Source organism: Lipophrys pholis (genome assembly GCF_963383615.2).
Source record: "Lipophrys pholis genome assembly, chromosome: 13".
Taxonomy (NCBI): domain Eukaryota; kingdom Metazoa; phylum Chordata; class Actinopteri; order Blenniiformes; family Blenniidae; genus Lipophrys; species Lipophrys pholis.
Genome location: NC_137632.1, coordinates 22,003,108 through 22,025,898, shown reverse-complemented (window position 1 = coordinate 22,025,898; position 22,791 = coordinate 22,003,108). Strand labels below are relative to the sequence as shown.

The window sequence follows — 22,791 nt, the reverse complement described above, 5'->3', positions numbered from 1 at the left end:
CTTGGCAGTGACCCAGGTACTTGACCTCGATGCGCTCCTGCTTCTGACAGGACGCCTCCTTCACCTGGCAGGGGTTGTCGTACGAGCGGCCGTCGGAGGCGCACACTGGGTTGAAGCTGATATGGGAGCAGTCGATGTTGCAGACACACCTGAAGAACAAGGGGGGGCATTAGAGCGGTGCTCAGAGCACTGTCTGCAACGAGACGTAGAATGAATGTGTGAAAAATTGAATAGGAGACTCGTGTGTGTGTGTGTGTGTGTGTGTGTGTGTGTGTGTGTGTGTGTGTGTGTGTGTGTGTGTGTGTGTGTGTGTGTGTGTGTGTGTGTGTGTGTGTGTGTGTGTGTGTCTTGGGGAGAGAGGCAGACCTAATTTCGAAGCAGGAAGAAAAAGGTACAGCCCGAGCTCATTCTGATCCCTGCATAGTAATCCTGTTCAAACTGGGCTTTGGCTCATTCAAGTCGACACAAAAGCCAATGGATAGGACTTTGTAAACAAAACAAGAGGCAAGCTGCACCGAGGCCTTGACTGACAAGCGACTTACAATAGCAGGAAGCAATTATCAATTTAAGAAGTGTAGATAAGCTCTAATGTTGCACAGGAAGAAACACAGAAAGGCGCGATTCAAATGTGTCAGATGTGAAATGTATTATTGACAAGGCCAAAAATATCCTTTAACACAGGTGAAAGACTGGAAACCCTCCCAGAAAAAAAAAAAAAAAAAAAGGGAAAAGCTTCCAGAGAAGCTTTTCTATTCTTTTCACGAGGTCCAACAAAACTCACTCAAATCGATGGACCGCAGAACACGAAAAATATCCCCAAACAATTTGGACTGACAAAAATATTGGGAGTCAAATTCAACTTTGGCTGTGCTACTGCGCGCCACAGCAAAAATAGTTCTTCTGCACGAGTAGATGGACAATAACAACAATGTTTTCCTCCAGAGTGTCATGACTACCAGTCAAGATGCTCCTGGGACCTGGTAGGGTTTATAATTTAGTCACCCGTAATAGCAATTCAGCTTGGTCCATACAAATGTCCACGTGCTCATCAGTGTTAACGTTCTTATTGTTCTCTGCACATGTTCTCCATATTCTACTTTTGAAAACGTTTGAACGCCTCCCGAGTTTTACACCATTTAAGCAGTTTCAAATCACTTTCACACTGACACATTCAGACACACAACAATGGCAACGGCTGCCATACAACGTGCTCGACTTCCACTGGGAGCAATTTGGGATTCAGTATCCCAAAGCATATGGTTGGGGGGGGTGTTGGGGGATCGAACCCACATTGCGATTGGAAGATGATCTGCTCTACCAAACTGAGTCAAAGCTGCCCCATTTAAAGACACTATTAGGGTAAAACCGAGCCAGAATTAGTGTCAATGGACGGCCAAGAAAACCTAAAGTTTGCACAACTCATTTTCCCAAACTGTAGAGAATCTGGTCACACTCTATATCAGAGGGTGTCGCTTCAGAATCCTTATTGTGAGTCAAATTTTGCCATTAATTTGTGATTTTGGAGCCCATTATAAACAATTTTTTGTAAATATATTCACATTCAGCAGTTTGGTTTCGTGTCACTAAGTGAAAAGACAAACATGGTTACTGCTTTGTTATGCTTCAAATTGTAAAGTTTTTATTGGGATAGTTGTGGAGATGTTTAATGGGTTCTCCATCGTCTTGTAATTGTAATTGTGCACTGGCTGCTACCTTGTCCATGTGTCTATTTGAAAAAGAGAAGTTCATACAATCCTTTCTTTAGCATTCAATGAGACTTAACAGTGTATTCAAAGTCGACATTGTAGAATATATGTAGAATGGATTACGTCACAATCAGCCCCAAGGGGAAGCAGGCCAACATACCGGGATACACACAATGCTCGCCTCCAGTTTGAAACAATGGATGAAAATCTATTGTGTGGAGAAACTATTTTGATTTCTGTGATATTTACCACAAGTTTCCTGGTGTATCTGTTTTCAATCTGAGGTTTGCGAAGTCCTGAAGTAGAAAAAGGCTCGTGAGTTTGGTGAAAGACAGGCACTCTCCTGTATGCCACTCACTTAAGCCTTATTTCCACTGCACAGTATATGCTGGCACGCTACGGTACGGCACAGTACTGTGCAGCAAAGTGTACCCAGACCCAACTCGGTTGCGCCTTTCCCCCCGCAGAGAGTACGTTTAAAATGGAGGCGGAGTTGTGGACGATCACGCGGGTATGTAACGTCATCACGCGACGGTAAACACTGCGGGACCAGCACGAAACATATTTGTTGCGTTGCAGCTCGGTCGTCTGCGTAAAGCCACGAGCCTCCATTCTCTGTGACACAGTCGGGAAAACTTTGGTTCTGAACAGCAGCGTCCAGCTCCTGCAGAATCTCCTCCTGTCACTACCAATCAGCGCTGTAGCTCCTCCTTATCGGACCTGTTGAGCCAGTGCCAGGTACCTCCATGGAGGGGTGTTGAAAAACGATAATCCATAACTTTTGTCAGTGGAAACGCACAAAAGCCCATCCCGCACCGTACCAGCACATCCTGCGCAGTGGAAACCAGGTTTTATACACATACAAAGGGAATTTTAGTCTTTCATGCCTTTGAACTCAGCATTGCGTTCACCAAATTCATGTTTCTCTTACTGTTCGTGGTTTCTCTGTCTTCAGACCATCCCAGGTTGTAATGGAGAGACTATAAATCAAGTATTGTTATTTAATGTTCAATAATAGGTATTACTTTTACACAGTGTGACTGCGTCACCCATGAATAGAAATTCTCAGCAATTTGCGATCATTATACCAGATCACTGAAAAATGTGCTTGTTATATTCAAAGCGTGGAAACTCATTTCTCAATAAGTTAAATAGTAACAGCTTGCGTCTTTAGAATTAGGTGCATTTTCATTTGTATAATGAATCAGTCACTTCCTTTCAAAACTGATGGTTCTGCTTTGTGTTTGTGGCAGGGTATGATGCATTCATCTCTCCGGGAATCAGGGGCTTACTTGATGCTTTCAGCATTTTCAAATTAACCGGGCAATTTGCTGCCGTGCCACAATTCTCGACGAATTTTTCAGGGCGAGGTGTCGGTGTGGCTTCTCCCGCATGCGTGGAATCTGCATAAAATGTGTGTTTTTGTTTAAAAAAAATTTAATAAAATTACTCTTCGTGGGTTCCCACTATCTGTCTTGGAGACCAAACTGATTGACTTTGTACATGATGCTTGGGAGTACACACCCTGATGCCTGAACCCAAAAGATAATGGTGTACAATCAAGTTTATATGTGTGAAGGTATATTTCACTCATTTAGGGCTTTAACTAATAGAGACATTCGTATAGAAGGCTTAAACTTGACACACACATCTGGAAAGTGATCTACCATTGAGATGCAGTGAGGATTGGTGTCTCACCCTCAGTGTCGACTCGTTTGCATTCATGAGCAATGTGGCTTCTCGGTGATCAATCCAATCGCTCCACGGTGAACGCAGACAAACAAAAAAGGAAATGATCCTGTTTCCAGTAGATCATTCTCGAGTAAACAGAGCCTAATGCACACAGAGCCCTTATTTGAATACTCCTGCTTGAAGGTGGCGTCGCCCAAGGTGTCACACCGGTTAATGGGCACGGGAATGTTTGAAGTGAAAGATATATTGTATATTTGACTCACTGGTATAGAGCATATTTTGCTTCTTTAATTTTAGAATATTGTATATTTTGCATTCTAAGTTCTAGTATTTGGTATATTTAGCTTCTTTTAGTACATTGAATATTCTTCCTATTTTGTAGTCTTTGTTTCTTTAAGATCTACTTTATTGTATATTTGACTCCTTTTACCTCGCTGCTGCTGTAACAATGTGAATTTCCCCATTGTGGGATGAATAAATTACAAACTCATCTAATCTAGTCTTCATAGAGATCGCCATTGTTGTTATTTTTCATGTACTTACTTTTTTAAAGAAAGGTGCTTTTTTCGCCATTTCCATGGAGAATTTTTCACTTTCCAAATTGGGAGCCGTTTTCAAAAAGATGGATTTTCACTGGCTAAGAGCACTGTTGTCACGTAAACAAACCCCAAAATGCAGCAAAGGTTTTTCAATCTCACGTTTGGTTCAGGGGCTAAGCAATACACTATACCAATGAATGAGGCCCCGACAAGTCACTATATAAATGTTTGTGTTGGCACACAGTATGTGTAGCGTGACCCTGTGGCAGGCCTGATCAGCAAAACTCACACCCAGATTGCCGTCCCCAGACAGTTGTTGCTGAGTCGCGCTGAACGCAACATTCTGTAATTACAAATCTGTCATTATTCTCCCCGGCCTTTTCATTCTCCCCCGGTGCCAACCTCCCGGTAAAGCACAGCCATGCAGCTGTCTTACAGACGCTTTGGCGTTCACGCCCACATGGGCACCCGCCAACAAGTAAATGTGTGCCCTCACACACACACACACACACACACACACACACACACACACACACACACACACACACACACACACACACACACACACACACACACACACACACACACACACACACACACACACAGAGGACACACACACACCTTTACAAAGAGCCACGATGATTCGTGTCGCTGACACTGATGTTGATTGAAGCGGCGTGCAGCAAAGCGTGGCAGCGCTCGGCTACTGTTGTAATGATGGATCAGCAAAGTAAGAATGATGTGAAGAAAGGCTTCGTTATGCATCAGAGAGGACACGCTTATGTAAAGGCTGGCGGGACCCGAAATCACACATGACACTGAAGGTGAGCTTGCGCGGCTGTGAACGACCTGCAGAAAGTTACAGAATGAGACTGCAACACTGATTTAAATTCCAGCTCACTCAAATGATCATTTGGTGCTTCCAACTGGAGGTGTGAAAACGCTAAGAATCTACACCGATGCAGGACGGAACACAAAATCTTTTGGATAAACAGAAACAGACATAAGGAAAATACTTTTGGTTACGACTGTTTGTTTGCGCGTGTCAGTCAGCACTGTTTTTATTCAGCTAAACGCACAATTACCATAAGGCATTATGGCAGAGGAACAGTTAATATCAAGTTCATGTCGAGCCAAGAGTCTGCACAAAAGCAGCTAATTCGACTTGGGAAACTCACACTGACCTACTACTTATCTCAATTAAGTTAAACAACAGCAATTTATATATTCATACAGCACAGTCCATAGACAAAGGTCAGGAAATACTTAACCAAGTCAAATAATCCCCCCCGAAAAAACCCACACACACAATAAAGGCCCAATTTGCAAAGACTAGCTGCAAAATGTTGTTAGGGTGATTGAGAGCCATTTCTTTTTGAAGTAAAAAGATTTCTACAGTGGTGAGCGTTCATATTTAATGAAAAACTGATCAAATGCAATATTTTGTTTGCACAGGAAGTATCTGTGAAGTGATACAAAGCCCAGTTCCAGCTTCTTTATGTATTAGGCTGAAGCTGTTATTGCATTTCACTGTCGTTTTCAGCATTTCTGCTGTTTACATGTCATCATTTTCAAAATGGCGCCATGTAAACGCAAACATTTTCAGAATCGAAAATGCTAAATCAAAGTGTTTTCACTTAATGTAAATGAATAAAAATGGCCTTAAGATAATCATCGATATGTTGCTAAGTAATCTCACCAACTGATTCGACACAGCATGATCAGTCTTGTAATACCACGTTCTGCCACAAGATGATGCAGCGAGTCGCTTTATTACATCCTCCCAGTAAAAGAGTCAGAAGTAACTGATTCTGCCACTGAAATAAACGGGATGTATTAAAAGAGCTGAAGTTTATAGCAACAACCAACAGCGACTTATTCCTGCCCCCTGGTGGCATTACTCAAATCTTACAAACCGAACCTCTAAATAGTTACCCATACAGCTCAAAAGTATCTGCAAAGCTATATACCACCAAAGGCAAGTGATTTTTCTCTCTCTACAGTTTACCTTTAAAGATTATACAACAGAGACTTTAATTTTGCAAAATCCACCCTAAAGACAAGATTAGGCTTACAATTAAAGCGCCTGCACAATCAAAAAGACGATCTAAATGAGAACAGTTTTAGCATAAAAGAAGCTCGTGAAAAAAACCCTCTGAAAAACTAAGAATCAAAGCAAAGTCTTACCAGCTTCTGAAATGCCCACACATCCGCCACTTCAAACAGGAAAACACAACACAGGCTTAACATTACACACGTATGTAAATGTATACATGCTCACTCCCCACTTTAATCATAAAGGAGCTTTCAGGGTCCCGTCCATCCCCGAGAGCCCACCGCTGGTCTGTGGCTCATGTCTGGGCCCCATGCATTTTTAATGAGCCCTCTCACTTTTCTCCACAATAGGCACTATACCACCAGACTGCAGTGCGTCAACACATCCGAGTGCGACCCCGCACACACTCACGCTGACACTCATGTACCAGACAGCAGCAGCTCTGCGATAATCCTTCTTTTGAACCCCCTCCCTCCTTCTCCACTGGTACGCACCGAGTCGTTCCTCCGTACCTTGGGCTGAAAAGGTACACAGGCGTAGAGAAGTGTTAAATGAAAGTTAGCGGCGCGTGTGCAAATGTGTGTACTATAACTCAGGCGTGTGCGCGAGGATACTTTCTTAGCAGGATGTGTTGTATTGATTAGTTCCCTGCGATTTCCCTTCCATCAGAACCCACCCCCACCCCAACCTCCAGACTGTCTGCGGGCTCCCAACTGAAAAGGCCACTTTACACACATTTCAACACCTACACTTACACACACAAACACACACACACACACACACACACACACACACACACACGTACACGCGCACACACACACAAAGCTGCCGAGGCCAACGTATCCACCGACTGCCTCATGTTGTGTACAAATCCCTTCGCAGCAAACCTCATTGCAACTGAACATAGCATTGATTTTCATAATCCTCCGCCTCAAATTTCACGGTAATCCTTTGAAAAACTGAGCGAGGGAGGGAAACAGACAAACAAGTGGAGTGAGGGAGGGCGGGAGGGAGAGAGAGAGAGAGAGAGAGATAGATAGAGAAATAACAACAGAAATGAAAAATAATGGAGAAATCGGGGAAGGGAAAATACAAGGTAGAGGCAAATAGCATTTAACGCCGAAAGTGGTCATCTCTCAATCGGAAGGTTGAGGGGTCAATTCACGGCCTCCCGCTATCCACATGTTCTTGAGCAAGACACTGAACCCCAATTTGCTCCCAATGGACGGCAGCCGCCTCCATTGGTGTGTGTGAAAAGGTGAATGTGATTAAAAGTTTAAAGCGCTATATAAGTGAAATCCGTTTACCATACAATCACATTTTTTTGCTGAAGATAAAAGTCAGACAAAAGGATCATCACCAAGCAAGACTAGTCGAATATAGGCATAAACACATTCAGCAGTCAGACGGATGTGATTTTCATGGGGTCTGCTCTCAGATTGCATGAGTCAGAGCAGAGCTGTGTAACAGTCTGCCACATAAAGGACAAAACATGTCTTGATGAAAATAGCTGCAACACAAAATACCTGTGGATAAAAGAAAACGCAGCATCTACCACATTAAAGACTGAAGGGTCGTGGAGACATTTTCTCTGACAAGTACATACCAGGGGCTAAAGCCCATAATCTATTGTGTCAAATAAGCCCAAAGCCAGAGTCTGTGTTCAGAGAAACAGTTTATTTAGAAATCCAGTGTCTACAACAGACAGAACTACTCCAAAGAACGGACATGACTAAAGAGAAATGCAAAAACAGAACTTATAGATGATTTATAATGAATCGTTCAAACAAAAAAATCCATTCAAAACCATCATTGTTCTTCTGAGAAGCAAGGAGCAAAATCTTCATAAACCTCGACCAAATACATATAAAATACTGCAAAATAACGGCACGCTGATTAAAAATTATACCAAAAGTTATAAAGCGAACTCAAGAAGGATCAAATATGCGATAAGAGATTTAAAAGACAAACAAACCAAAAAGAAAATAGCTGTCAAAACCTCCACAAAATGTGCAAGCAATTCTACTTTATAACCTTCAAAAAGGCATGCAAAACCAGCACCAAAACAACCGAAAGTTTCACAAAACATGCAAAAGAACCGCAAATGATCCAAAGTCTGTGCAAAGAAGCACAAAAACCTTTAAAAAGAAACATGAAGAAGACTCAAACAATGACAAAGGGATCAAACAACACAAAAGAATCAAAGCATTAATAATATAATGGAACAACGAAACCTCTAATACCCCACAAGATGACGCAAACAAGCACAAGAACAATAAAAAAAAATTATTAAAAAAAGCCATGAGAGACGAAATAGAAATACACAAACAATTTAAACCATCTACCAAGATGCTGGACATGGACAAAACATATCAAACAAGTACAGAAGTATACAAGATTTCCACAAATAAGGCTAAAACATCCACTAAAACATCAATATGTAAGCAAAGAAATGCAAAAACAAGATTAAAAATTGTGTCCACACACACACCCACACACACACACACCTGTGACCACTAGATGTCACTGTATAACACCAGATCGCTGCTACAGCACCACAGAAAAGTCTCCATTACCTAACTTGACTGACAGAATTAAATATGCAACAGAAAATTGAGACAAACATGAAAAAAGAGACGGCATATGAGAAACTTGTGGGTGACTGAAGTACAGCAGAGAAAGTCCTACAGTGATGAAGAACACAAAGAAAGCTACTCGTGGGCTGAAAGCCCAACGTGGCGTTACATCTGGGTGATGTAGCTCATAGACCAACAAGAAAAGACTTTAACAGCAATGCATGTTTTTCGACTGTTGGATCCAATTTCTTTCTTGCTCTGAGCAGAATGGGCTTCATGGCGACCTGAGCAACAGCAGGAGCTTTGAAAAGCCCGTCTCTCTGGAGGGCTACCCCAGTGTTCACGCAGCAATCGTCCTCGCGTCCGTGACCGGTCCACTGTCTGCTCCTCCCCTCCCTTAATTCTATCAACACCGATGGGTGCTATTGATGGCTTTGAAAGCATGGATTTTTGTGGGTAATTACAGTTTTACACCACAAATGGATCTAAATGGGTTTTTGTGACACTCTATTGATCCCTTTGGGGCAAATTGGTCTCTTTTGCCTGGAGCCTCCCTCCAGAGTACAGAGAAGATGAGGTAAGGATATCGAGGCTCTTTTCTGCCTTTAGCGAAGCATTGTTCAGCCCAGCCCACCCACGAGACAGTGTTTTGTCCATAAGACTGCATTTATATGGAAAGAGGAGAAGCGTTCATTGATAAGCAATCATAAGTGATGACAAATAGAATCAGTGGGGCTTTGTTTGGGGAGAAAAGGGGCTGAAGCAGCAATTTTCTGACCGGCAGTTCAGCATCATTTCTAAGCACATTATGAAAATAACCCTTTATTAAACCAGGCAGACATGCATTCTTTAAAGCTGTCAATTGCATGAAAATAATAACCGGGCTTAATAAAAGACACAAAGAGCATACTGATGGATTACTTCTCACTAAGGACATGAAAGAAGATTGCTTGCTGCCATCACTCACGAATATCCAGAGATTTCTTCTTCTTTTCTTTTTTTTTTAACTGTTTGGTCGTTGCTGAGGTATTTACAATCCTTTGAGCCGTGTCACATCATGAGGTGTTTGTATGTGTGACTTGACTTTTAAACTGATTGATGCTAAAGCAAACGAGAACTTTTTAGTTGAGAACATGGACATGAAGATCACAGAACTTGTAGCTGTTCTCGTAAAGACTCTCTGAAAAAAATCTTTGGCAAAAACGGTCATTTTCTTGAAGGCTTAATAATTCCTCTCTGACGCTCAGACTCTCCTTGCTGCCCAAACTTGGAGAACCATTCCGGAGGGGCACTGGACAGCCAATGGTTGACTTCAACAGGACCGACAACTGAAAAGATCTTCAGAAACTTCACACCGATTTTTCTCAGGCCTCTTTTTTGCCATGAATGTTTTCAGCAATATCGCCCTCCACATGTCTACAAGTTTTTTTTTTCCCTGAGCGTTGCACTGCAAATAATCTGATCAGTCAATCAGATTGTGCCAAACAGAAGTCATGTTCCCACAACAGTAGCAGACCTGTGGGGCTTGCGTGTTTTTACGCAGCACCAGAATTCCCAGAAAAAAGGCCTCAAGACTCAACTAAATATGTTGTTATGTGATGCTTACTTTTATCAGTTTTCAACAGATATGAACCACTTTGGTTGAATGGTTTTGGTTTACAAATCAATCATTTTTTATTATTATAAGGTGCTGAACCAGTGCTTGTGCACTCACAGGGCACAGAAAACACTCTCTGTCATGGACAAGCACACTGAAGCGTCATCCGTTGGTGAAACTGCTTCGGATCTGTGTGAGTTCGTATAATTCTTCTTTGTCCTATTTTCGAAAATTGAACATGCCAGAAATCTTTCCTGAACAATCTTGAATCTTTTGTTTTTTCAGTGGGATTAGCTGGCGCAAATACGCTCACCAATCATGACACCAAGTCCACCTGTTCGACTGCCCCAAAATGCAAATACAACAGCCAATTACTCGGCAGCAACCCAGCGTCTTCAACCATCTAGACATGGTCAAACCAATCTGCTGAAGTTCAAAAAGGAAAGGTGGAGCTGAGAACATGGAACATAGTGTGATTGCTTGCTTTAGTGTTGTGCAAACTGACGATCCACTGTTATGTTCATGCATAGCACATCGGTAGATTTCAGAGGAAGGTGGAAGAAGGAAATATGAAATGAACGGCCGCTTGCAGGGTGGAACTGCTCTTTTGATGCCACAGAACCGAGGAGAATAGTGAGAATAATTCATTATAGCAAAAAGGCAACAAGAAGTACTCGGTCTCATTAAAACAGAACAGAGGTCAGAAAAACATTGCTTCATCTGATAAGTCTAGATCCTAAGTTCCAATGGTGGAGGCGGAATTTGGCATGAATAATACAACGAGATGGCTCCGTCCTGACTTGCCGGGTACTGTTGGCGTGATGTTGTGGGGATGTTGTACCCCGATACGTGACGTTTCAAATGAAAATGTGTAGTTTTCGCATTTTCCTTTCAGAAAAGTTCTGTATTGATATGACAACATTTTGAAAATGATGTCCATTTACATGGAAATGGAAAAAAAAACAAACAGCTCAAAACAATGTAGTTTTCATGTTGGGCCACTAGTGGGTACTTTTGGTTGTTTTTGCAACAAAACTACACATGGGCGCCGAGAACTGTACGCTATAAATATTAACAATGATGAGTACACCGGAGTTTTGCGTTTTCACGTGAAAACGTTGTCGTGTAAACGAAGCCTGAGTTGTAACCCTGCAGCCGTGGTCACCTTATAATGTCCATGCCTTAATGAGCACCGTGCACCAGCTTCTTATGGGAATTCAAAACTGTCTCCACTGTCTCACCACGCCTCAGTCAAACGGACCAGATTCATATTAAACTTGCAGCCAGCTGTGTGGAGGTGTTATGTCATTGAAACAAAGTCGCCAAGGACAAAGGCGGTTCTGAGGGTGAAAAGGGAACCGCTGACATTGTGGCTGGTGAGAATATATCGAACCCTTTGGTTGACCTTTGTATCGCACCCAACGGAACAACCGTGACCACACTCTCATGCTGCTTTTTCATTCTGCCTTCAGAACGTAAAGGCCTTGAAACGTCATCCGGTCCGACCCGCTCTCTTCTGTACTTTAAGACTTCAGTGCGAAAATAAAGAAAATGATAGCAAACACATGAATGTAACTTCAAAACTCCTAGTATCATCGTATCAACTTGACAAATATTAAGCTATGAGCAACCTCCTTGGCAGTCTTTAATAAGTACAACATAACTGGAAAAAAGAAAGAATGAATATCTGACTGGGAAAACAAATTCTACTTGATTCTGCTTGTCAAGCAACTTTGAATCCACGTGTCTCGATGCATCACAACACTCCTGTGTGTAGAGGCTCATAGCAGAAAGAACATAATTTATTATTCCGTATTGTTTGTGTGAAAATAAGGGTTCTAAACACACCGCTCCACGCTCACCTGGTCTTTGATTACAACCGTCTCTCTCTCTTTCTCTCTCTCTCTCTCGCTCTCTCTCTCTCTGTCTCTCACTCTCTCTCTCTCTCTCTCCTCATTGTTTGATTAACTGAAGACTCGTCTGATTAAAATCAGCTGCAGCTTGATTGGAATAACCTGTCATCTTAATCAAAATGATCTGATGCTGCCGCGCCAGTATTCGGCTGCTGTTTGATGAAAATTACCTGCTGTTGGGGTCGCAATTACCTGCCTTGATTATTCCCCGCGAAACCTTCGTACCCGAACATCCCGGGGCCTTTTTTCGAGAGATTATCTCGTCGTTTCCAAAACATTTACGCGTCTGTTTGTATCGGGCGATTTCTTAACGAGACGACTTATTGACTTTGGCTGACGGATTCCTCACAACGTAATGGTCGTCATTTGGGGTTGTTTTGTTTTTCCTCCCGACGATGGATCTCACTGTCGCGGCCTTGCGATTTCTGGCCTTTTGGGCGTTGACAAATGGGCAATAAATCAACTTCTTTGCATTTTATTAGAATATTGAGGTGCATTTGTGCAAGTGGGTGGCATCAGGAGGAGTGGACTCCAGCTGTTTGGTATTTGCAAGCAGGCGCAGAGTGCATCATGAAGCCGCTCCTTGGCATTACGGTTATTGCCCACCAGGGTACATTATCTTTCCATTACATCAAGCAGTTTGATAGAGTCATACTCTCAGGGCGCTTCTAATTTCTCGAGGTACGTGTGGGATTTCTCATAAGCGGTGCCTTTCCCCTTCCCTTTTGCTGAGACCAGCTGATGGCGTTCAGCGCCACGTCGGCACGCCGCTTCATTTGAGCCCCGCTCATGCTGCACCGAGCAAATACGCTGATGCTGGGAGCGGTTCGCCGGTTGAGCTTCCGTCTAATTGAGTTCTGCACATGCATGTTATTTCACGAATCCCCCCCCCCCGAGGATGTTTGCGGCGCTGCTTCCTCGCTAATACACGTGGGCGGGCCAGGAACACATTACCTGCATCTATTGTCTTCTGTAAACAGGTAAAAACCAACAACGGACGTTATTTCTCACGCTGGACTGGTACGCTCCTCCGGTGAGCCAGAGTCTTCTTCTTCGTCTTTTTTTTTTTTTAAAGCCTGACATTGCCAAGTCCTGTAAGGATAGTAATTGGATTTCCAGAATAAGCGAAAATCTCCTTTCTCTCCCTGGCCTGCTCTAGTAATTGAGGTTAAATGAAATGGTCAGCCATGCACTAAACCTCAGTGGGTGTTCAGCCCTGTGGGTGTGTGCAGGATAAAGGAGAGCTCTGATTTAGCTGCATTGTGTTCAAACTTGTGAAAGTGTTACAGGCGGAGAGAGCGGATTAGTTTGCAAATGCCACAAACTTAAAATAACACGAGTGTCGTCAGTGAGTTTAAACAAGAGGGGGGAAAAAATGAGTGTTTGATGAGAGTGTGACAGCCCGTCTGAACACACAGAACACACACAGTGCGAGGGACCTCTACAGCGCCCCCTGCCGAGGTCAAGACCGCAGAAATCAAGTTTGCGAACGCAAGAAGCACAAGTCACCTTGCTGAAACAATGATTGATAACCAGCATTAGACCAATAACTCCTCAAACCTGCGCAGGTGAAGTGATCCACACTTACAGTCCTGCACAGGAGTGCTTTTTAAATCCCACTCCCACCAGCTCCCAGTGGATTTCTGACCATTACCGCCCGCTCCTGCTACGTGTGTGTCACCCCTGCCCACTACGGCTATATTTGCATTCATTCCCACACCAATGTTGAAGTTATGGCTGCATAACTCTGCACCAAATTCCACACATTTTGTTCCATGATGTTTTGCTTTAACAGACTGTATATAGAGAGAATGACTCTGTCCTGGGAGAAGCGAGTCGCTGCATGTAAGCATTTATCAAACAAAGTCCCGCTCTGATTCTTATTCATCACTAATAACTGAGAATTGTTACCACTTGTTTCCTTCCTTTGATTTGGTGAAGTTAAATGAAGCTCTCATCTTTTGGTTGATTTCTTTTTTTTTTTCTTGCAAGCGCTATTTTGGAACTCGCAGGGTTTCGGGTTTTAATATGCTTGTTAATTCCAACACTTCTCAAAGAGTGACAAAATAGGATAGAATAGAACAGAATAGGTGTTCCTGTATAAACTCAATACTTTTTTGGAACTAAACCCCAAAAATAATGTGGATTTACTTGAATCGTTGTCGTGTAAACGAGGCCTTGAACACATCGACGGGTGGAGAATCAAAGGTAACCAACTGAACACATCCACCCTGTGTTAAAGTCTGCATTAGTTCTCTCGCTATTGGTAAGAAGTCTAGTCACACTAACCTCTATGCCCCTAATCATCCATATAAATATCCTAGCAGACATTTCTAATATTTTTTTATGTACTTTGATTGAATGAGAAAAAGCTTTCAAGTCCAGGCTTGGGGGACTTTCTGTGCAGATCTTCTTCTCTGGATAATTTCATTTCCTTGCACATACATTTGAGGTGAGTTGGCGACTCTAAATGGCCTGTAGATGTTATTGTGAATCTTTATAATCGTCTGTCTTTCTGTATTTGCCCCGTGATGGACTGGCGAGCTGTCTAGTTTGTACCTTTCTTTCGTTCGTGCTGAGCTGGAATCAGCTCCAGCCCTCAGTTGAATGAAGCACAGTAGATGGATGGCATTAGTACATTGATTCAGATGTCTCTTTAACACTGGTTTCCAACTGGAGTATAAAGGAAGCCCCAAAAATCAATCATTTTTCTTAAGGCCCTAATTTGGCTAGATTGCAGCCCAGTGTGTTACTTACCAAACATCTTCTGCATCCACGTCACACTCTGCCCCGAACTGGCAGATGTCACAGGTGGACGTCTCCTTCTGCACAGTCTCCGCCGAGCCCTCGCCTCCTGAAAGTGACAGAGAGAGGCAGAGTGTAACACATGCGATGCCTGTTTGATGCAAAGCCCCGTGTGCACCTGCTCGTCTGTTGTTTAAAACCCATCAGGTTCATTCAGACGACGGGGAAACGGGTGAACGGGGGCGCAAAAACCTGCAACGAAACCCGATAAGGGTGCACCTCGCACAATGCAACGTGACCGCGGGAATCAGAATCACACGACTTAAAGTGCATTTACATTCTGCCGTATCCCGCCGTAATCCCACTGAAGCTATCTCCTTCAATCCATTCGCTCTTGCCCTCCTTCTCCTGCTCCCTCGCCTGACTCTCATCTATCACTCTCAAATCCCCTGCTGATCTTTTTCCAGAGTCCCTCTTTTATTTCATCCGTGCTGATTTTTTTTCCCCGCAGCCCGCGAGTGCGACGGCTCCTCGGCGGCGGTGTGGGGGCATCGGCGTCAGGCTTATAGCGGCTTAGGGACCCCACCGGGTGCATATCACGCCTCGTGAGCGGCCGAGTGTCGGAGGGGTGGGGGTGTGGTGTGGTGGTGGTGGTGGTGGGGGGTGTAGGGAAAGAGAGGAGAGAAAAAAAAGAGAAAAGCAATCTGGCCAATCTCAAATTGCATTCAGCCACCACAGAGGAGTCCTTCAGTCCCTCCCCCTCCCTCCTCGGCCTTCTTCTCCATTAGACAAGCTCTATTTTTAAACTTACTGGGGCCCACGAGGACAACTTTGCCAAAGAAGACGAAGAGGTAGAACTTGGCATCATTTCCCCTATGTCATATCTTTAATCTCTGCACGACACACATACACACACACACACGCACGCACACACACACACACACACACACACACACACACACACACACACACACACACACACACACACACACACACACACACACACACACACACACACACACACACACACACACACACACACACACACACACACACACACACACACACACACACACACACACACACACACACACACACACATGCACAGACACCCACACTGCTGCCGCCACGATTTTTGCTCCCTTGTGTGGCGTCTTTCATTTTCCCTCCACCCCTCTGAAACTTTTGTTATTTCTTGTGATCCCTTGTGACACGCTGGATTGAATTGGAAGGAACTCTGGTAGAAAGAGGTTTAGCCTGATTTTCCGCTGTCTGGCTTAAGTTGGGTTTCATTTTGAGGTCAAAGTCAAGCTGAATCTAGAGACATATGGACGTGTATCTGCCTCAACTTTTACATGCAGGATTGCTGTTGGCTCTGATTACCACAACATTTTCATTTACATTTTCATTTCTGCTTGCGTCCAAAGCCACAATGCAGCCGACAACAGCGCAGAGTTCCTTCGCTGAGGACGTTAAGCTCCTTTTACTGCCTTTCGCTTTGAGTGGTTTTCGTTTTTTTTTTTTTTCTTTTCTTTCTACTTCCATCTTTTTTGAAGGTGTTTCTGCAGCTGCAGGTGTTAGAAGACAAACCATGGCGGCGAGGCAGCGTGTCCTCTGAATGCTGAACATTTGCAGTCGCGTGGAAAGATGTGCAATCTGTATTCACAGCTTTACCTCCGGGTCAGAGGACTGGCAGGACTACAAGGGTGTGAAGCAGCGCTGGTGTGCAGCCAATCAGTGGGATGAGCATGGATGGAGAAAACCTTTTCGGCAAATATCCTCATGTGCAATTTTAGACTCCAGTCTATTTTAAGTTACTCAATGAGGGCCTTATGAGTTTTTTTTTAGATAATAGGTCCTGGATAATAATTGAGAATTGAATGCCGCTCTTACAACAAACAAACAACGATGACAGTAAATGAAATACCAGCATACAGAATATAATGATATAACACACTCACAGTTAGAAGCAGAAAACCAGTTCAATTCCTCATTAAATGGCGCAACATTTGGTAGGAACACACATTTGTGGGATGAGCAGCAGAACTGCATATAAGACTTCTGTTCATACAACAAAAAACTAAGGATAGCGTATTGTTCGCTGCGCACGTGTGTGTGGTTTCATTGCAAAAACAAACAACAGCACACACTAGTGGCCCAACATGAAAACTACATCGTTGTCAGTATTTCTGTGGTTTCCGTGTAAACAGACGCCATTTTCAAAACTTTGACTTGGAAATACGAAACTTTTCAGAAACGAACAAGGCAAAAACGATGCATTTTTACTTGAAACACTGTCACTCAAATGAGGCCTTGATCATTTGTGATACATTGTTGGAATTGCTCATCTTTCGTCATCTGCATCCAACGGCCTGATTGACCTCACCATCTCCTCATCAAGCACAGCAGTAATAAAACCTGCACTCTTGCTCTGTCTGGTGCTGCTCAACACAGCACTCGTCAACCCCAATTACTTTTTTTTTTTTCTGCAAGTAAGTCTCCCATCACTTTAAAACTAATGTCCACATGAAACCAAAGCCAAATAAACTTTCTCTTTTATGAGAATATCACCTGACAAGTAAGCCTTGTTGAAATTTAATTGGTGGAGTCTTTTTTTCATTCCTCAAAGCGCTTGAGGTCACCAGTATAGAGCCGGTGTGCCGTCTGAAAGCTGTTTTTCAAGGATAACGTTCGGATACCTCTAGGGTTGTCAAACTTTTATTGGTATATGCCAAACACAATCAAATTCTGACCTGAAAAACGATTCAGTGATACATCTATATTGCTTTAAACAGAGGGTCACAAGGTGTTACAGCCATGCATAGCTGAATATGGGCAAAGGCAGACACCATAGACAGATTATCAAAGGGCTCCTGCTTTTGTACTGTCTGTCTGAGCATGTTCGGCTTTACTGTGAGGTTTTTTGGAAATGTATTAAAGCGTCAGAAGCTCTTCTAGATCAGATTTTTTGCTATGATGCTTATTTTTTTTTATGATAGTTCAAATCATAATCTTAAATTGGACACCTTTAGACTCAAGTGTGGGTAGTCTATGGTCATCCGGTGACCCCCGATGTGCCGGTGAGTGGCCTGAAACAGCTTTATGCAGTTCAGACTGTCACAAAAAAATCACATTGATTTTGAAAGAAGTTAGATTGAGGCAACTTCTGTGTGAATGTAGACTTTGATGGCAAAGCAAAGAGGTTACAGGTAGATTGTGTTGGTGGAAACCAATGATTAAAGACATAAAAATCTGTTATTCACAAAATCTGAAGAACATTTAGAATTTATTTGCACTTTGCTGTGAGGAAATTGACTTTTTCAAGCTCGGAATTGAAAAATCTACCCCTGCTGTGGAGAAAATCTTAAACTACAAGCTGACAATTAGTGTTACACACACTTCAAAGCTTCCAAGCATTCAGGAAGAAGACACATGTCAACATCAACTACTCAGAGGACACCGTTGTAAATCAGGCTTCCATGGTTGGTCGGAAAGGATTATTGTTGGGGGAACAAACAGAAAGAGGGAAGTGCCTGGGCCAAGGAACACAAGGAATGCATACCAGGGAAAGCTTTCCTTTTGGTCCAAGTCCAAAGTGGAGCTTTTTCGGTCCAACCGCAGTGTGTTTGTGAGACAGGGAGAAGGTGAACGGATGGTATCTGCATGGGTGGTTCCCACCGCGGAGCTCAGAGGAGGCGATTCAATCGGAATTCGAGGCAACACAAAACCAGCACGGCTACCACAACGTTCTGCAGCGACCCATCTGGTTTTCGACGCTCACATAGTGCGACGGGCCAGAGCGGACCGCGAGGCTATAAAAGGAAGCGTTTGCACAGGAAAGAAAAGCGCAGTGCGGAAGGAATCATTTACCTGGCGCGCTCCATCACCTGACCCTCACTCCAGCTGAGACGGATTTGGGATGAGCTGGATCACGCGGTGAAAGGAAAAAGCAGCCAAGACGTGCCCGGCGTATGTGTGAACCGCTTCAAGATTGTTGGAAAACCTCATGAAGCGCGTTGACAGAAGGCCAAGAATATGCAAGAGGTGGCCACTTAGAGCTTTGCTTTGTTTACACTTTTTCTTGCTGACTTCAGAGTGTGGCATTAAATAGCGTCTTTGCAAAAGTAATGAGGAATAAAAAAAAACAACAACCTTAGGTTGAAAAGATGTGCCTAAACGTCTGCATTCTACTCCTCACCGTCATGTTAAGGAATGTGTTTCTGTTGACAAACTCTCATTCAGCCTCTCATGACCTGTAATAGTTGCAATTTACACAGAGCCATTTCTGCAATTAGCCTATCCTCAGCCATTCAAACGGAGTGCAACAGTTCTTTACAGATTTTCCTCATTAGCATTGTATTCATAACTCACGAGGTTATACACGCTTATCTTCTTTTCAGCTCCTGAATAGAACATTGATTATAATTTCTCTCATCAGCAAGAACACTTTTAACCCCTTGTACGTGCGGCGCTGCAAATACTTTAGATTTAGTATTTGCATAACACAACGCTGGAGAATGTTTTGATTGCATCCCACTCGCCTTGCGATCCCACCACGAGTTTTGATGTTTTTTCCAAGTCAGTGTCGCCCCAGTTTGTCAGGAGGAACGATGTGGCCACCACTAGTGTTAGAAACCTACCGAACAGGCTGAGACATTCTACTGCGTCACTCTATTTTACAGCAGAAGGTTTCATTAATAATGGGCTTTATGTTGAGATTGCAGCCATTTCATTTTCAGTTGGTAATTGTTTGGTTGTGTGAAAATATAGACATTTTCATCACGTATACTCTGTGTCACGACAAAGAAAACCTTTAAAGTTTAAATTTGAAGGATATTATGGCAGTATTTTTACTGGTCTGGCCCACTCTGGATGAAAAGCGGGCTGAATTTGGCCTCTGAACTAAAATGTGTTTGACATCAATTAAAAGGACAATTGACAAAGACGACAAAGCTGAGAGAATAGATAAACAATAAAAGAATGTAGCTCCCAACAGGACTTTACTATTTCTTTTATTTTCTTTGTTTGTTCTGATGTTCTTAATGGCACATGTGCTGTGTTTGTACATCTAAAAATGAAGGAAAACAATAAAAAACTAACCTGATGCAGTCCCTTCACCTCTGGAAGTTCTATGTCAAGGTTCATCGTACTTCAATTTGAAATACCTGGTAGGTCTACAACTCTTTAAAGATTTTCCAACATGTTTGATCGTTAGATTTCACCTTCAATACACCAACAACAAATTCAGGAATAAGCCTTTGTGCGTTCGTGCCATTTTTCATAATTCAACTCTCTAATTATGCATTCTTTATTAGTAGGAAAGCATACTGCTGACTCCCAGATTCATTCTGCCCCTCGGATATTAAACAATGAAAAGCAAAATGCTTCAATTGTCTTGCAGTTTGCGGCACAAACAACTGCAAACTGTAAAAGTTTTGCAAACCCAATAAGCTATACAGACATTTGGATTAGCCTCATTTCTGTCCAATCCGATTGAGGCATAGAGGTGGAGGCAGCGCACCTGACTCACATCAGGTGGCAATACGAGGCCCGGACACGACGGGTGACAAGCGGGAGAAAGACAGGCTGTGTGTTTTGAGTTCAGTTAATAAAGGTACCGTGACTGAAAAGTCAGTGTACGTCTTCTCCCCTCTGTGTGCGGACCAGAAGGTGGCAAGCATGACTGCTTTATTTAGCATGGAACACACGTCTGTGGATTCTAAATGCACTCAAGCCATGCATATCTGAATATCTCCAATCAGGTCGAATGAAGTTTTATTCTAATAGTGACTCAGATTTTTCCAGTTGAGTCGAGTTAAGATACAATCAGCAACTTCACCTTTTGTCATTATCAGCTTCATATTTCAAGTACAATATTAGATATAGAGTGTGACTCAGCACAATTTAAAAACAATAGTTAAACAAAAGTATTTCTTCTCATGAGGTAATAAGTATGTAAATTAGGTAGTTTTTTAATTAAAATAAGCATGTAAGCACTTGGGCCACACGATGGCTCACAGCGAGATGGTCCGGGTTCAAATACCACCCAGTGCCTTTCTGTGCATGTTCTCCCTGTGTGTGCGTGGATTTCCTCCAGGTGTTCCTGAACTGGTGACTAAATATTCTCTAGGTGTGTAAATGAGTGTGTGTGTGGTTGTGGTGTATTATGCCCTGGCCCATAGTAAACTGGGATTGGCTTCACTGTCCCTTGACCCTGAACAGGATTAAGCAGTATAGAAGATGGATGGATGTAAGCAAAGACTGGAGATCACATTTAAAAAAAAAAATAAAAAAAATAAATCCTATAAAAGCTTGACCTGTCAGCATTTTTTGTCGGCATAAAATTCTTTAGTTCATGGAAAAACTGCAATCCAACACAGCTCCATAATCTGATGCATCAATGGAGGCGCTTTTAGAAAAATCAGCATTAAAACGCATTAAGACTAGAGAATACTTATAAAAATCCATGTCTGTTAATTCACATGTTCACATGCCTGTGTTGTTTCCACAGGCTCACCAGTGTCTGACAGGTCTATTTAATGGACTTGTGTTTTTGTCCCACGTCGCTGTTCTCGGTGCAGTCTGTACTGGGATTGTAGTAGACTGAATTAGCCAGTTGGGACTTTTTTTTTTTCGGGGTGGGGGGATCACTGACGTAAATGTAATTTCCCTTTTATTTCCACCTGTCCTGCTTGTTGTGAAGTGTGAAATTTCTCACTCACTCCTTAGCAATTTTCAGTTCTTGCAGGCAGCCGAGCCTCTCCAGCCTCTCTGCACACTGTCAAATGATCAGCTCCACATAAAGGCTTGTGGGCAGGCGAGCATGTAAGCTCTCCCACGACTCTCCTCTCCCACAATTGCACAGGAGAGAAGGAAAAGGGAGGAGAGGTGCAAGAGAGGGCCAATGTGCACGTTTCTTTCGGAATTACTTTCTCATCTTTCTTAACACGTGTTCCCGTACGTGCACAATGCAAATGCCAACGCGGCCTCTCTTTTTCTAAGCACAGTGCGCCCAACACCTCCTGCACGCGCACACTCATACACACTCTTACCCCCTTTCACAGCACTGCAGGCACAATTACCAAAAGCGACCGGGGACAGGCCGTGTTTTCCACTCCTCAAATCCCTGGAAGAGTCTCCTGTAGCACTAACACAACATCTCCACTGTTTCTATGTCTGCTAATCCCTGGAATCAAGGGACATGGTTGGGTAATGAGTGAAATGATTAGCCTGTTTCAGCGCCCCCGCAACCACCCCCCCACCAGCCTCTACATCACCTATTCTCGATGGACGCCTGGACCGGGGCGGTCGACTGGTCACACCCCCCCCCCCCCCCCCGAACTTGCCCTCACCTTCCTCCCCAAACAAATCCTCCCACCCCTTTGTCCTTTTTGAGCTTAAATCGTTTCAGTTTATCAAACATGAGGCAGGTGCCGCTTTCATGTGATGAGACGGGGCGAAAGGAATCCAAAAAGTCAAAGGAAAGGGCGGGAGAATCTCTGGATTAAGTGACTTGAAAGATTAGAGCGAAATGGCGAGTTAAAGAGGAGATAAGCGGGATAAAATGACAGCGGAGGAAAGTATGGTGGATGAGTCGCAAAGGTGCTGTGAACCTACATTGAGAGGTTAAAGAGCGGCTTAAATCTCCTTACCGCTGGGTGGGGCCTGGTCATGCGTGCATTAGCACAAATTCACTTTGAAAAAACTCGAACTCTGCACTGTGACTCCTGCATTTAAGCCGACATGCCCACGGAGGACGCCAGCCGCGCATCCGCAGTGAATGTGGCGAGCATGGCTGCGAGGAAAGGAAACCACCAAGAGGCTCGGAGCTCATTCAGGTGCAGCAGCTTTCTGAGTCAGTCTGCTGAGCCCAAAGCGCTGCTCGAATGGTTCGCCTCCTGTAACTTCTGGAATACAACCAGGGACTTTCACCGTGCACGGCAAAGTGGAACAATATTTGTGAAGCG

General features: G+C 43.4%; 1 protein-coding gene across 1 annotated transcript in view; it reads right to left on the bottom strand.

Moving 5' to 3' along the window:
* The window catches only part of LOC308118814 (tomoregulin-2-like), a 147,642-nt gene that overhangs the window by 16,139 nt on the left and 108,712 nt on the right, over nt 1–22,791 (bottom strand). Inside the window, exons 5-6 of the mRNA XM_080478412.1 lie at nt 14,837–14,933; nt 1–149 (exon numbers count right to left, since the gene is read on the bottom strand). Of these exons, the coding sequence (XP_080334538.1) occupies nt 1–149; nt 14,837–14,933 (246 nt within the window). The remainder of the gene's footprint in view (nt 150–14,836; nt 14,934–22,791) is intronic.